The 17,177-nt window shown below is 40.2% G+C and overlaps 1 protein-coding gene across 1 annotated transcript in view; it reads right to left on the bottom strand.

The window, feature by feature from the left end:
- Positions 1–1,664: 1,664 nt before the first annotated feature.
- Positions 1,665–17,177, bottom strand: part of POMK (protein O-mannose kinase) — a 30,815-nt gene continuing 15,302 nt past the window's right edge. Inside the window, exon 5 of the mRNA XM_082374882.1 lies at positions 1,665–16,947. Coding sequence (XP_082231008.1) covers positions 16,177–16,947 — 771 coding nt within the window. The 3' untranslated portion in view covers positions 1,665–16,176. The remainder of the gene's footprint in view (positions 16,948–17,177) is intronic.

The following is a 17,177-nucleotide window of genomic DNA, read 5'->3' as shown; positions in this document are numbered from 1 at the left end:
AAATCCTCAACAAAATACTGGCAAACAGAATCCAACAGCACATGAAAAGGATCATATACCATGATCAAGTGGGGTTTATCCCAGGAATGCAAGGATTCTTCAATATACACAAATCAATCAATGTGATACAACATATTAACAAACTGAAGGATAAAAACCATATGATAATCTCAATAAATGCAGAAAAAGCTATTGATAAAATTCAACACTCATTTATGATAAAAACTCTCCAAAAAGTAGGCATAGAGGGAAACTACCTCAACATAATAAAGGCCATATATGACAAACCCACAGCCAACATTGTTCTCAATGGTAAAAAACTGAAACCATTTCCACTAAGATCAGAAACAAGACAAGGTTGCCCACTCTCACCACTATTATTCAACATCGTTTTGGAAGTTTTAGCCACAGCAATCAGAGAAGAAAAAGAAATAAAAGGAATCCAAATTGGAAAAGAAGAAGTAAAACTGTCACTGTTTGCAGATGTCATGATACTTTTTACATAGACAATCCTAAAGATGCTACCAGAAAACTACTAGAGCTAATCAATGAATTTGGTAGAGTAGCAGGGTACAAAATTAATGCACAGAAATCTCTTGCATTCCTATACACTAATGATGAAAAATCTGAAAGAGAAATTAAGGGAACACTCCCATTTACCATTGCAACAAAAATAAAATACCCAGTAATAAACCTACCTAAGGAGACAAAAAACCTGTATGCAGAAAACTATAAAACACTGATGAAAGAAATTAAAGATGATACAAACAGATGGAGAGATATACCATGTTCTTGGATTGGAAGAATCAACACTGTGAAAATGACTATAACCTCCAAAGCAATCTACACATTCAATGCAATCCCTGTAAAACTACCAATGGCATTTTTCACAGAACTAGAACAAAAAATTGCACGATTTGTATGGAAACACAAAAGACCCCGAATAGCCAAAGCAATCTTGAGAAAGAAAAATGGAGCTGGAGAAGTCAAGCTCCCAGACTTCAGACTATACTGCAAAGCTACAGTAATCAAGACAGTATGGTACTGGCACAGAAACAGAAATACGGATCAATGGAACAGGATAGAAAGCCCAGAGATAAACCCACGCACATATGGTCACCTTATCTTTGATAAAGGAGGAAAGAGAATACAATGGAAAAAAGACAGCCTCTTCAATAAGCGGTGCTGGGAAAACTGGACAGGTACTTTAGTCTTGCTTGAAGGTAAAGAATGTGGACCTTAAAGATGTAAGAGGCACCATGACAAGTTACTAGGAAGAGCCTCAAAGAGCAGCTTCTTTGGGCAACAGACAAAGAAGAGACTAGAGTTGTGTGCTGTGGTGTGGGTGTGGTTGAATCATTCACTGGAGTCACCAGTCAGCCTGGGACGCGTGTGTGACTCCAAAAATTGCTGTTTGAAGATGTGAGAATACAGCAAAGCTCGTTGTGTTCATAATGTACTCCACAATGGCCAGTCCAATTGCTATCCATTTTTTTTTATCTAGAGGCTTAATTGAATGATGTGACAAAATGATGTATGAGAATTAAAACAGTGAAATTCTTTATTTCTGGGTGGAAAGATATACCAGATTAGCTTTATCTGTTTAAAAAAAGACAAAAGTTATCACCAAAACCCCATTTCCCATCTTGCACTGTTTGGATTGAGCTTGGGGGAAGAGATGTTTTTCTTAACTGTCTACTTTGTTTGAACACTTTTTCTGTGGTTCAAGTGCTGTTTTGTGTGTTGGGACCAAACAGTTGTCAATAAACTTTAAAAGCAAGCATCAAAAAAACAAACAAGCAAACAAAAAACAATGGGCATAGAAAACAAATGAGCAGAGGATCTGAATAGGCATTTCTCCAAGGAAGATATACAAATAGCCAATAAGGACATGAAAAGATGCTCAATATCATTAGTCATCAGGAAAATACACATCAAATGCACAGTGAGTGCCCTGTTCATGAAGGAACAGGGTAGGCTGTTCCTGTTCACTGGAAGACTTAATACTGTTAATATGTCAATAACACCCAAAAGCAATCTACAGATTCCATGCAATTTTCATCAAAATCCCAATGGTGTTTTTTGCAGATAGAAAAAAACATCTAAAATTTATATGGTCTCACATACTCAATTTCAAAACTTACTACAAAGCTATAGTAATCAAAACAATATGATACTGAGTCATAAAGAAAGAGAAATAGACTGAAGGAATAGAATGGAGAACCCAGAAATAAACTCTCACATATAAGGCCAAGTGGTTTTAGACAAGGGTGCCATGACCATTCAATGGGGAAAGTACAGTGTTTTCAACAAGTGATGTTGGGAAAACTGGATAGCAACATGTAAAAAATAAGTTGGACCCTGTATATAAAAGTTAACTCAAAATGGATCCAAGAGCTAACACTATAAGTCTCAGAAGGGAACACTTCATGATAATAGATTTAACAATGATTTCTTGGACATGACACCAAAGCACAGAAAACAAAAGAAAAGATAGATAAATTGGACTTCATTAAAATTAAAAACTTTTGTGCATCAAAGGATACCATCAACAGTGAAAAGGCAACCATGGAATGGCAGAAGATATTTGCAAATCATATATCTGATAAGGGATTGATATCCAGTATTTATAAAGAGCATCTACAACTTAACAACAAAATCAAACAACCTGATTCAAAAATGGGCACGGGACTTGAATAGACATTTCTCCAAAGATATACAAATGGCCAATAAACACAGGAAAAGATGCCCAACATCACTAATCATTAGGGAAATACAAATCAAAACCACAATAAAATACCACTTCACATCCATTAGAATGCTACTATTGAAAAAAAAAAAAGAAAAGAAAAAGGGGAAATAACGAGTGCTGATGAGGATGTGGAGAAACTGGAACCCTTGTGTAATTGCTGGTGGGAATGTAAAATGGTACAGCCACTGTAGAAAACAGTATGGCGGTTCCTTAAAAAATCAAACATAAAATTACCACATAATCTAGGAATTCCACTTTTGGGTATATGCCCAAAAGAATTTAAAGCAGGGACTCAGAACAGATATTTGTACACCCATGTTCATAGCAGCATTATGGTGGCTGCCAGGCACTTGGGGTGGGAGCAGGGCGGGTTGGTGAATATGGGGAGTTAATGTTGAATGGATAAAGAGTTTCCCTCGAGGAAGATGAAAAAGTTCTGAAGATGGACAGTAGTGGTGGTTGCACAACATTGTGAATGTACTTAATGCCACTGAACTGCACACTTAAATATAGCAAATTTTATTTATATTTTACTATAATTTAAAAAGTGGGAAAACCACTCTAGAAGAAAGTTATTGTCATTTCCTATTTCACATATAAGAAATAGAGCCTCTGTGAGACTGATTTTAACAGTAAGGACACTCAAATTCCAAGTATCAGAAGACTCATCTAAAAATATATAAAAGTAAACCCACCCCAAAGAAAAACCATCATCAGATACCACTTCCCACCCATTAGGAGAGTTATGATCCAAAGGATAATGTAGAGAAATCAGAACCCTCATACATTGCTGATGGGAATGTAAAAGTGCAGATGCTTTGAAAAATAGTCTGTTTAATGGCAGTTCCTCAAATGATTAAACCTAGAGTTACCAAAAGACCCGATAGTTCCATTCCTGGGTATATAAGAAGAGAAATGAAAACACAAATGCTTATATCAGCATTATTCATAATAGCCCAAAGTGGAAACAACCCAAATGTCCATCAGTGGACTAAGGGATAAAACAAAATGCAGTATTTATCCATGCACTGGAATATTACTCAGCTCTAAAGAGGAATGAAGTACTGATACATGCTACAGCTTGGATATACCTTGAAAACATTATGCTAAGTGAAAGAAACCAGACACAAAAGTTCACATATTATAGGATTCCATTCATATGAAAGTCCAGAATAGAGAAATCTATACAGATAGAAAGTAGATCAGTGGTTGTTTAGGGCTGGGGTTGGGGGAGGGATGGGAGGATAGGGGATGAGAGCTAATGGGTATCAAGGGTTTTGAGATGATGAAAATGTTCTCAATTTTTTCTCAGCTTTACTGAGGAATAATTGACAAATAAAATTGTATCTATTAACAGGGTACCACATGATGATTTGACATAGTATACTGTGTGAAATCAGGTTATTTAATACACCCATCTCCTCACAGTTACTGTTTTTTGTAGAGACAATGCCTAGGGTCTACTCTTCAAAAATCTAGAGTACACACACATTAACTATAGTCACCATGCTGTACACTAGATTCCCAGAGCTTATCCATCTTACAACTGAAGATTTGTACCCTTTGACTGGAATCTTCCCATCTCCTTCACTCCCCGGCCCCTAGTAACCACCATTCTGTTCTCTTTCTATGAGTTTAATTTTTTTTTTAATTCCACAGATAAGTGAGATCATGCGGTATTTATCTTTCTTTGTCTGCCTAATTTCACTTAGCATAATGTCCTCTAGTTTCATACATGCTGTTGCAAATGGCAGGATTTTCTTTTTTCTCATGGCTGAATAATGTTTTTTGTGTATGCATATTTTCTGTCACACCGTCCTTACACTTAGTTTGCTTTTATACCTTGGCTATTGTGAATAATGCTACAATAAACATAGGAGTGCAAATATCTCTTTGAGAGACTGATTTCACTTACTTCAGATATATTCCCAAATGTGGGATTGTTGGATCATACGGCTCTATTTTAAATTTTTTTGAGGAACCTCTATACTGCTTTCCATAATGGCTGTACCAGCTGACATTCCTGCCAACAGTGCACAATTTCTCCACAGCCTGGACAACACTTGTTATCTGTTGTCTTTTTTATAAAAGCCATATTAACAGGTGTGAGGTGATATCTCATTGTAGTTTTGATTTGCATTTCCCTGGTGATTAGTGATGTTGAGCACTTTTTGTGTACCTGTTGGCCATTTGTATGTCTGCTCTGGAAGAATGTCTATTCTGCCCATTTTAAAATTGAATTATTTGTTTCTTTGCTATTGAGTTGCACAAGTTCTTTATATATTTTGGATATTAACCCACCAGATATATTGTTTACAAATATTTTCTCCCATTCCATAGGTTGCCTTTTCATTTTGTTTCCTTTGCTGTACAGACACTGTTTAATTTGATGTAGTCCCAGGTGTCTATTTTTGCTTTTGTTGCCTGAGGTTTTAGGTGTCATATAAAAAAATCATTGCTAAGACCAACATCAAGGAGCTTTTTACCTATGTTTTCCTCTAGGAGTTTTACAGTTTCAGGTCTTACATTCTAAGTCTTTTATCCATTTTGAGTTAACTTTTGTGAATGTTATAAAATAGGGGTCCAGTTTGATTCTTTTGCATGTAGATATCCAGTTTTCCAAACACCATTATTGAAGAGACTATCCTTTTCCCATTAAGTATTCTTGGCACTCCTGACAAAATCAAGGTTTATAAAAGGCTCTCAGATCTGTTCCATTGGCCTGTGTCTACTTTTAATACCAGTACCATACTTTAGATTTGTAATACAGTACTTTGAAATCAGGAATTGTGATGCCTCCACCTTTGTTCTTCTTTCTCAAGACTGCTTTGGCTATTCAGTCTTTTATGATTCCAAGCAAATTTTAGGACTGTTTTTCCTATTTCTGTGAAAAATGTCATTGGAATTTTGATAGGAATTGCACTGAATCTGCAGACTGTCTTTGGTGGTATGGACATTTTAACAATATTAATTCTTCCGGTCCATAAACATGGGCTATCCTTCCATTCATTTGTGTCTCCCTCAATTTTTACATCACTGTCTTATAGCTTTCAGCATATATATCTTTCATCTTCTTGGATAAATTTATTCTTAAATATTGTTTTTAATGCTATTGTAAATAGAATTGTTTTTTAAATTTCTATTTCTGATAATTTGTTGTTAACATATAGAAAAGCAACTGATTTTTGTATATTGATTTTGTATCCTTCAACCTCATCGAATTCATGTATTAGTTCTAACATTTTTTTTTTTTTTGGTGGAGTCTAGGGTCTTCTATATATAGAATCCTGTCATTTGTAAACAGACATTTTTACTTCTTTAAGAACTTGGATACCTTTTATTTCTTTTTGTTGCCTAATTACTCTAGCTAGTACTATGTTGAATAGAAGTGGTGAGAGTGGAAATTCCTGTCTTTTTCCTGATGTTAGAGAGAAAGCTTTCAGATTTTCACTGTTGAATATGATGTTAGCTGTAGGCTTGTCATATATGGCCTTTATTATGTTGAGGTACATTATTTCTATCCCTTATTATTGAGAGTTTTTAATCATGAAAGGACGTTGAATTTTGTCAAATTCTTTTTCTGCATGTATTGAGATGATTCTATGATTTTTATCCTTCATTCTGTTAATGTGATGCATCTCATTGATTGATTAGAGTATGTTGAATGAACCATCCTTGGTTCATGTTCATATATTCTTTAGGGATATTGGCCTGTAGTTTTCTTTTCTTGTAGTGTCCAAGAAGGCTTTGGTATCAGTGTAATGCTGGTCTCATAAAATAAGTTTGAAAGTGTTCCCTGATCTTCAGTATTTTGAAAGTTTGAGAAGGGTTGGTATTAATTTTTCTTTACATATTTAGTAGAATTCACCAGTAAAGACTATAGGTCCTGGGCGTTTCCTTGCTGGGAGGTTTTTGATACTGATTCAATCTCCTACTTGTTAGTCTGTTCAGGTTTTCTATTACTTCATGATTCCGTCTTGGTAGGTTATATGTGCCAGGGATTTATCCATTTATTCTAGGTTATAAAATTTGTTAACATACAATTCTTCATAGTAATCTCTTATGATGCTTTTTATTTCTGTGTTACAGTTGGAATATCTTCTCTTTCATTTCTATTTATTTGAGTCCTCTCTCTTTCTTAGTCTAGCTAAAGGTTTGTCCATGTTTATATTTTTTAAAAAATCAGATCTTAGTTTCATTGACCTTTTCTATTGACTTCCTGTTCTCTATTTCATTTATTTCTGCTCTGATCTTTGTTATATCCTTCCTTCTGCTAACTTTTAGGCTTAGTTTATTTTTTTTCTAGTTCTTTCAGGTGTAAAGTTAGGTTGTGTATTTGAGATCTATTTTTTCTTAATGTAGACATTTATCACTATACATATGCTTCCCTCTTAGAACTGCTTTTGCTACATCTGTAAGTTTTGGTATAGTGTGTTTTCATTTTTGTTTGTCTCAAGGAATTTTTAAAAATTTCCCTTTTGATTTCTTCTGTGACTCATTGCTTGTTCAGGAGTGTGTTGTTTAGAACATTCTCTAACACTATACACAAAAATAAACTCAAATGGATTAAAGACCTAAATGTAAGGCCAGATACTATAAAACTCTTAGAGGAAAACATAGGCAGAACACCCTTTGACATAAATTGCAGCAATATCTTTTTCAAGCCATCTCCTTGAGTAATGAAAATAAAAACAAAATTAAACAAACGGGACCTAATTAAACTTAAGAGTTTTGCACAGAAAAGGAAACCATAAACAAAACAAAGAGGAGTGTGTTGTTTCATTTCCACACATTTGTGAATTTTCTCTGTTGTCCATTTGTTTTCTATTTCATTGGTTTCTGTTCCCTTTGTTTTCACCCTCCTGTTACTGATTTCTAGTTTCATACCATTTTGGTAAGAAAATGAGATGAGATGGTTGGTATGATTTCAATCTTCTCAAATTTGTTAATACTCGTTTTGTGACCTAACAATATAATCTATCCTGGAGAATGTTTCATGTGTGCTTGAGGAAAATGTGTATTCTGCTGCTGTTGGGTGGAATGTTCTATATATATCTGTTAGATTGATTTGGTCTAAAGTATAGTTCAAATCCAATGTTTCTTTCTTGATTTTTTGTCTGGATGATATGTCCATTGTTGAAAGTGGGGCATTGAAGGCTCTAACTATTATTGTATTGTTGTCTATTTCTCCCTTCAGAGCTGGGAGCATTTGATAAAATATTTAGGTGCTCCATTGTTGGGTGCATATATATTTACGATTGTTATACCCTCCTGATTAGTTGACTCCTCTATCATTATATAATGAATTTCTTTTTCTCTTATTACAGTTTCTGATTTAAGCCTATTTTGTCTAATATAAGTATAGCTATCCCTGCTCTCCTTTGGTTTCCATCTGCATGGAATATCTTTTTCCATCCCTTCACTTTGAGTCTATGTGTGTTCTTAAAATGGAAGTGAGTCTCTTGTAGGCAGCATAAAGTTGGGTCTTGCTTTTTATCCCTTCAGCCACTTTGTTCCTTTTGATTGGAGAATTTAATCCATTTATATTTAAAATAATTATTGATAGTAAGGACTTATTAATACCATCTTATTGTTTTCTGGATGCTTTATAGTTCCTGTCTTCCTGGTTCACTGTCTTCCTTTGTGAATTAGTAATTTTCAATAGTGGTATGCTTTGATTCTCTTCTATCTTTTGTGTATCTACTGTAGGTTTTTGCTTTGTGGTTACTGTAAAGCTTACATAAAGCATCTTATAGTTATAACAGTCTTTTTAAGCTGGTAACAACTTAAATTTGATTGCATATAAAAACTCTACCCTTTTATTTTCTTCTCCCATTTTACTTTTGATGTCACATTTCACATCCTTTTATATTCTGTATCAATTAATAAATTATTGTGGGACTTCCCTGGTGGTGCAGTAGTTAAGACTCCTCACTCCCGATGCAGGGGGCCCGGGTTTGATCCCTGGTCAGGGAACTAGATCCCACATGCTGCAACTAAGAGTTCACATGTCACAACTAAAGAGCCAGAGAGCCACAACTAAGGAGCCCTGCTGCCACAACTAAGGAGACTGCCTGCCACAACTAGGGAGCCCACATGTCGCAAATGAGGAGCCCGTGAGCTGTAACTAAGGGCACACGTGCCACAACTAAGACATGGCGCAACCAAATAATTAATTAATTAATTAATTATTGTGGCTATAGTTATTTTAATACTTTTGTCCTTTAACCTTTATAATAAACTTTAGTGATTAACAAACCACCATATACAGTATCAGAATATTTTAAATTTGATATGTACATACTTTTACCAGGGTGATTTATGTTTTAATATGCTTTCATGTCACTAATGTGCATCCTTTAATTTCAGCTTGAAGAGCTCCTTCCTGCATTTCTTGTGAGGCATGTCTAGTGGTGATGACTTCCCTCAGCTTTTGTTTGTTTGGGAAAGTCTTTATCTCTCCTTCATTTCTGGAGGACAGCTTTCCTAGGTAAAGTATTCTAGGTTGGCAGTTTTTTTCTTTCAACACTTTGAATATATCATTCCACTCTCTCCTGGCCTGCAAGATTTCTGTTGGGAAATTCTCTGATAGCTTTATGGGGGTTCCCTTGTATGTGAGGACTTTTTTTTTTTCTCTTGCTGCATTAAAAATTCTCTTTTTATCTTTATGATTTTAGACAGCTTTATTTTAATGTCTTAGAGAAGATTCAAAACAAAAAGATTCAACAATCTTTTGGGGGACCTATGAGATTCGTGAACCTGAATGTCCAAATCTCTCCCCAGATTTGGGGAGTTCTAAGCCATTATTTTTTAAAGTAAACTTTCTGCCCCCTTTTCCCTTTCTTCTTCTTCTGGGACTCCAATAGTGCCTAGACTGTCTCTTTTGATGGTATCCATAATTCACGCAGGCTTTCTTCACTCGTTTTCATTCCTTTTACTTGTTCTTCCCTGAGTGAATAATTTCAAATGACTTGTCTTCAACTTCCTGTCTTACTGAGATAGAGAACAAATGACATGTCTTCAACTTGCTGTATTACTGAGATTCTTCTGCTTGATCAACTCTGCTGTTGGTCTCTATTGCACTTTTCATATCATTCGTTGTAGAATTCAGCTCCAGAATTTGCTTGGCTCTCTTTTATGAGTTCTAGCTCTCTGTTAAACTTCTTGTTTTATTCATGTATTATTTTTCTTATTTCATTGAATTGTCTTCTGTTTTCTTGTAGCCTGCTGAACTTCTTTATAACGACTAATTTGAATTCCTTATCTGGCAAATCACAGATCTCCACTCCTTTGGGATCAGTTACTGAAAAATTATCATGTTCCTTTATTTTTCATGTCCCATGAAGTGTTGAATGGCCATCTTCACATTTGAAGAGGCAGCCATCTATTCCAGTCTTTAGTGATTGGCTTTGGAGGAGAAATACCTTCTGTCAGTTCTGCCAGGGATTCTGAGGCTCTTCCAGAACTTTTCTATGGATATGCCTGTTACATATTTCTTGATCCCTCCTAGGGGGAAATTCTTAAGATTCTCTGCCTTCTCTTTATCCTACAAAGCTAGGCTGAGTGCTGACAGCCTCCTGTTTGCTTTCCCTTGGGCACTGCTGAATGTTCAAATCTGTGTACTTTCTCCCAATCCTGCAGAGTCAGGATTTCTGCACGTGCTCACCAGGCATCTGCAAAGGTTCACTCTCACCACCCTCTGGGGTGTACACAGGGATCCAGCCATGGGTTAGGTGTGTGTGTAGGTGAGGTATACAGAACATTGGGGATGCCTTGGTTTCACATTTTAAATTACCATTAAATCACCAGTCCCCAACCTTTTTGGCACCAGGGACCGGTTTCATGGAAGACAATTCTTCCACAGCCCGGGGCCGGGGGGATGGTTTTGGGATGTTTCAAGAGCACTACATTTATTGTGCACTTTATTTCTATTATTATTACATTGTAATATATAATGAAATAATTATACAACTCACCATAATGCAGAATCAGTGCAAGCTCTGAGCTTGTTTTTCTGCAACTAGATGGTCCCATCTGGGGGTGATAGGAGACAGTGACACTTGAAGTGTGTTGCTTATGTCCTGTCTACTCCATAATCTCGTTTTGGTTGCTGTCACTGCAGAAAACCCTGCTTCACAAAGAAAGGATGTTGGAAATGGAAGCAGGCTTTTCAGTGCTTTTGTGGCAATCTCAGGATATTCTGCCTTGACTTTAATCCAGAACGTACGGAGATTTGAAGTTGTCTCAAACATACTTTTAAGGCCACCATCATTTGCGGTCTCAAGCAGCTGATCCTCTTCTAGCACCGACAAAGTCGATTCACCTGGTTTACTCACAAATGGGTCACGAATCCATTCCTTCCCAGTTCGGGGGTCTTTTGTGGTTGGGAAGTAATGCTCAAACCCTTTTGAAAGCTGAGACAGGTGATCATGCACCAGCTGGGAGAAAGAAGGCCCTGGCTCAGTCTCTTTCAAAATCTCTGCTAATGTTTGAAACGTCAAAAATCCCAATGTTCACTCGTTGCCCCCATAATTCCAGTTTGGCTTTGCATGCCAACTTGAACACAGTTGTCTTTCTCCCCTCAAGTGACAGACTGAGTTCTTTGAGCAGGTTGAATATGTCACACAAGTAAGCAAGTTTTGCGACCCATTCGATGTCACTGAAATGTGCTGCCAGTGGTGACTGTTTTTTTAAAAGAAATCTCTGGAGCGGCTCTCATAACTCAAAAACTCTGGCCAGTGATCTACCCTTAGAAAGCCATCTCACTTCTGTGTATAAGAAAAGACGTGTGTGCTCTGTGTCCATCTCCTTACAGAGCTGCGTGAACAGACGTGAGTTAAGGGCATGTACTTTAATGTGGCGGATAATTTTAATCACATCCTGCAAAACGTTGTTAAGTTCAGGTGACGTTTTTCGGCTAGCCTGCATTTCTCTATGGGTGACACAGTGCGTAGACTCACATTCAGAAGTGACCTCTTTGACCTGAGTAGTGAAACCAGAAAGCCGTCCAGTCATGGCAGCCACTCCGTCCGTGCATATACCGACACAAAATGAACAATTCAGTTTTCCTGATATGTAATCATTCAAAGACTTGAATAGTTCTGCAGCTGTGATGTTGGCTGGCAACAAAAGTGCACGTAACATATCCTCATGCACATCCTCCTGAAAAATATATTACACAAAGACAGGCGTTGTTGCCTTGTTGTCAACATTGGTAGACTTGTCAACCTGGATTGCGTACCTTGGTGACTCATTTATCCTAACAATTGTGCCTCAATATCCTCTGCTATTTCATCAATTCTTCTAGTTACGGTGCCAGCCAAAAGAGGAACACGTGCCACCTTTTGAACTGCAGCCTCTCCTAAAAGTTCACGACCAACGTCCTTAGCAGCAGGCAGGATCAACTCTTCACCAATAGTAAAGGGCTTCTTAGCTTTAGCAACGCGGTTAGCCACGAAGTATGATGCTCTCAGTGCAGACACATTTGATGAAGTGATGGACTTCAATAACTGAACTTCTGTTCTTTGTATTCATTTTTTTTTCTTTTGAAAAACCCCAAAGCCTTGTCTTTTAATGCAGGGTGCTTGGTCTCCATGTGGTGAAGCTGTTTTGAAGGTTTCATGCTTTCGTTGGATAGCCCATCACCACATATTATACAAAGCAGGCTTGGAGAATGTGAATCACCTGTTGCAATGAACCCGTAATTTAAGTAGGACTCTTGGTATTTTTTTCTAAATGCAGCTTTCTTTTTGTTGGCAGTCTTGGAGTCTTCTGTTGTCTCATCATTGGGTCTTTCCACCTTTTCAAAGAAGCTCTCCAGTGATGTTTGTTTTTTACTCATTTTGGCTAGGGTTAGCTTGCGGGCTTACCAAAACTGTGACTGAGACAAGTGTGCAGTGCAGGAAAGAGGCATGGATGGAAGTGGTAAATAAAATAATGGGCGGGCCACACACGGACTAAAATAAGTGTCGGATTCTGACTTAAAGCCCACCATCAGATGCAGCTGTACGATTGAAGTACCATCAACTCACTTGCCACTATAAAGCCTGCCACCAGAAGCAGCGTAGTTTTCACTTGCCACTTACTGATAGGGTTTTGATCTGAGTCCACAAGCAATTGATTTATCATGGTCTCTGTGCAGCCAAACCTCTCTGCTAATGATGATCTGTATCTGCAGCCGCTCCCCAGTGCTAGCGTCACCGCCTCAGCTCCACCTCAGATCATCAGGCATTAGATTCTCATAAGGAGCGCACAACCTAGATCCCTCGCATGCGCAGTTCACAGTAGGGTTCGCGCTCCTATGAGAATCTAATGCCACTGTTGATCTGACAGGAGGTGAAGCTCAGGCGGTAATGCGAGCGATGGGGAGCGGCTGTAAATACAGATGGAGCTTCGCTTGCCTGCCACTCACCTCCTGCTGTGCGGCCCGGTTCCTAACAGGCCACGGACTTGTACTGGTCTGTGGCCCCAGGGTCGGGGACCCCTGTGTTAAATGATTAAAAGTCATATGAGAATAGTGATAACTGAAACTGAGCGACATTTATTTTTAAAATAATGGGGGGAAGGGTGGCTACATAGAGGACGTTTTTAACACGTCCTGTATCAGATAAGCTTTCCACCCCACTCCCACCTCATGTGCCTCGTTTTAAGAACACTCATGTGTCCTGTCTCTGCTGAACAATTTACAATCCCTGGAGGCTCTCAGAAGCTTGGAGTGTTTGTAGCATCACATGAGATAAACAGAAAGCACACTATAAACCACATGGTAGTGATGATATATATATATTTTTTTGGCCGCGCCACACGGCATGCGGGATCTTAGTTTCCTGACCAGGGATCAAACTCTTGCCCCCTGCAGTGGAAGTGCAGAGTCTTAACCACTGGACCTCCAGTGATGTCCCCATGGTGACTTTTTTAAAAAAATACTTGGAATAAGGTTAGCAGAGAGACCACTAAATCCTGGGCTGTGCTTTGAGAATGGCTCACCTCATCTGCCTTTTCTCCTGATTATACTTTTGCTGAATATGTGGGCAATGAACTCACCTAGGTTTTAGTGAGAATGTAAGTTCCTCTTATGATTTTGCAGTTCTGTTGGTACTGAAAATTGAACCTGAAGGGCCAGGTCCAGTTTGGTGTCTGGCACTGGCATGATAAAGCATCAGGGAGAACTCAGAGGCAGAGCAGAAGTTGGAAATGCCTCTCACCAGCTCTCTCATTCAGAAATGGGTTTGTCTGAGGCCACACAGGAGTCAGAGGCAGAGCTGGGGCTGTACCTCAGGTCTCCTGATCCTGCCCGTGTCCCCTCCCCTACACCATGCTGTCCATTTGAGCTCTACCATCAATAGTTAAAAACAAATTCATGTGAAACAAAGTTTTGCTCCCAATGCAAAGTCCCCAAACCAAGAAAACCCTCAAACCAGAGTCACAACACGAACAGGGTGATTTCAACTCAGCAACTCCACAGAGTAACTACTACGCCAAGTGAAAAGGGTCATAAGCGGTACATGGTCTTGTGGCAGAGGTGGGGGGTTTCCAGCTTTATTGAGATATAATTCACATACCATAGACTTGTTCCGTTTTTGTACAATTCAGTGTTACTTAGTATATTCAGAGTTGTGCAACCATCACCACTGCATAATTTCTGGACATTTTCATCACTCCCAAAGAAACCCTGTACCCATTAGCAAGCACTCCCCATTCTTCAGCCCCAAGCCCCTGCCAGCCTCTAGAAACTACTAATTTACTTTCTGTGTCTATGGGTTTGTCGATGCTGGACATTTCATATAAGTGGAATCATACAAATGTGGTCTTTTGTGACAGCTTCCTTCACTTAGCATATTCATCCGTGTCGGAGCATGTATCAGTACTTCCTTCCTTTTCGTGGCTGAACGACACCTCATTGAATGGATGGACCACATTTTCTTTGTTTTCTTTATCTATTCACCAGTGGATGGACATTTGGGTTATTTTCATCTTTTGTCTATCATGAATAATGCTGCTATGAACATTCATGTACAAGTTCTTTTATGGCCATGTTTTCAGTTCTCTCAGGTGAATACTGGGGAGTGGAACAGCTGGGTCATGGCAACTCTATTTTTAACTTTTTGAGGAACTGCCAGACTGTTTCCCAAGGCAGCTGGAACACTTGGCATTCCCACCAGCAGTGTACGATGGCTCCAGTTCTCTACATCCTCACCAACACTTGTAATTGTCCATCCTTTTGATTACAGACGTCCTAGTGGGTTCTGGCAGCATTTTTATAACAAAAAGCAGCAGTTAATATACTCTGGGCAAGCGTATTCTCTGACCAACCATAGGACCCACAGGGCCTGATCAACCACAGCAGTAGAACAGGGATAATACTGACAATACTCCCTATCCTACTGCCTGGGCTGCCCTCCCTGACAGTTAAGGACAGTGGTTCTCGAAATGTGGTCCCCAGACTGGCAGCACCAGCATCACCTGGAAGCCAGTGAGAAATGCGAAGTCTCGGACTCCACCCAGACAGACTGCGTCAGAGCCTGTGGGTCGGGCCCAGCTCCCTGTGACTCCCGTGACTGTGAGGCCTGTGCAAGCCAGGGGCAGGCAGTCAGCTGCACGGCGTCTTTGCCCCTCAGTGCCAGCTTTAACCCCCTTACTGGTGATGATGGCTATGCACCAAATCCATCATCCCCTGCAAGCGAGGATGACAGTGACCAAGGAAAGAGCTATTTGAAGGATTCAATCATGCGAGTCAAGTGCAAGGGTTTGACGCCTTCTGGTAATGAGTGACAGATACTGTTGATATAAAATGTTCACAATCATTAATTTTGGACACAGAAAATCCAGCTGGAAGGTAAATAGGAATTTCACAAGCACCATCCAAGGCAGTAACATAGATATAATCTCCATCATACTTGATATTTTAAATGTTCCTTATCCATTCAAAATTTCAAAGAGCATGCAAGCTCGCTGGGAAGGGAATGGCACAGGAGCTTCACAGAGCAATCATTTGAAATGGTAGAGATGCCTCATCAGTACCAGTGAAATACACCGCAAATACTCACCTAAAAAAGCGAGTACTACAGCTTGTTTCTTCCGTACACTGCAATTTAAAAACCTCTCTACACACATTTCTTACAAGCTTATACATTTAGGTGTTAGGGAAGCCTCTTTGTAGCTCCATTTTTGTTACTTCCTCCAGATACTGGCCAGACTCGCTGCTTCTCTGCACCTTCGCCTGAAGCCAGGCTCCCATCAAGCCCGGTTTGCTCTGGCTTAGTAACTCCTGCCAGGCGGCCAGGATAGGGAGCCGCTCACTTGTGCCCACGGATGGAGAGGAAGAACCACGGGGCAAAGCAGCAGAAACCTCCCCGTCAAAGCGGAACCACTGTAACTCTTCCATCCGATCCTTGACTCCCGCACCTCACCGACTGCACTGGTCTTTACAGCATCTCTCTTGTCTGAGACGTCGCGGTGTCTCTGAGTAGATTCAAAACCTTCTGGTAAGTGTCCAGGACGTCCTGAGCGGTGGGTCTCTCTGCAGGCGTCTGGCTCTTACACGCCTTGTGAATATCAAACAAGTGGAATCGGACCATGTCGCTCCCTTCTACGTGCCCCAGAAGGAAATTGGAGACATCTGGAATCTTCCAGATGTCGATCTTCTCGTCATACGCGGGCATGAGGTCGTCGTGAAAAGGCATGTCCTCTCCGTAGGGCCACAGCTGCTCTGGGGCCACGAAGTCCCCGCGAAGCTCCCGGTGGCCGCACTTCACCAGGGCCCCGGTGCTGCGGTTCACCAGGGGCAGGGCGTCCAGGTCGTTGAGCACGATGCTGAAGTTGGCGGTCAGCAGGTACTGGGACAGCGTCTTGGGCAGGTCGCTGGAGTCGCACATGACCAGCGTGCCCAGGGGGCTGCGGTGCAGGAAGTCGATGATGGCCACGTAGCCCAGGGCCAGCTGCAGCCTGTGCTGCCACGTGTTCGTGCTCCGGTACTTGGAGAGGTTCAGCGTCGCCTCCAGGCTGCTCAGGGAGCCTAAGGGGTGGTACTCGGTGAGGATGCTATTGTCATCCTCACAGTAGCCCAGCAGCGTGACCACGTGCTCACTCTGCAACGACTTCAGCATCCGCAGTCCATGCAGGAAGTCGTCTCTTACCTCCAGCCTGGTGAGCCGCGACAGAGCCACCTTGCGTTCCTTCCACTCGGACAGAAACACCTGGAACAAAGCCACAGGGAATGTCAACCCGGAACCCTTGCCAGCTGGTGAGCCGGGAAGCCACACGGAAAATGCCTCTCAGGGTCAGACGTGGTGCAGAGGACACAGACATTAGCGAGGCACAGACTGTTCCAAAGACTTGCTCATAAGCCGGACCAGACGCCGGGCGAGGCAAACGCCCTGTCAGGGCGAAGGCCCAGCGCGGAGGAGGCTGGGCAGCTGGTCCGGGT

Source organism: Balaenoptera borealis (assembly GCF_965194805.1).
Source record: "Balaenoptera borealis genome assembly, chromosome: 21".
Lineage (NCBI taxonomy): Eukaryota > Metazoa > Chordata > Mammalia > Artiodactyla > Balaenopteridae > Balaenoptera > Balaenoptera borealis.
Note: the sequence above shows the minus strand (reverse complement) of the source record. Positions and strands in the feature narration are given on the sequence as shown.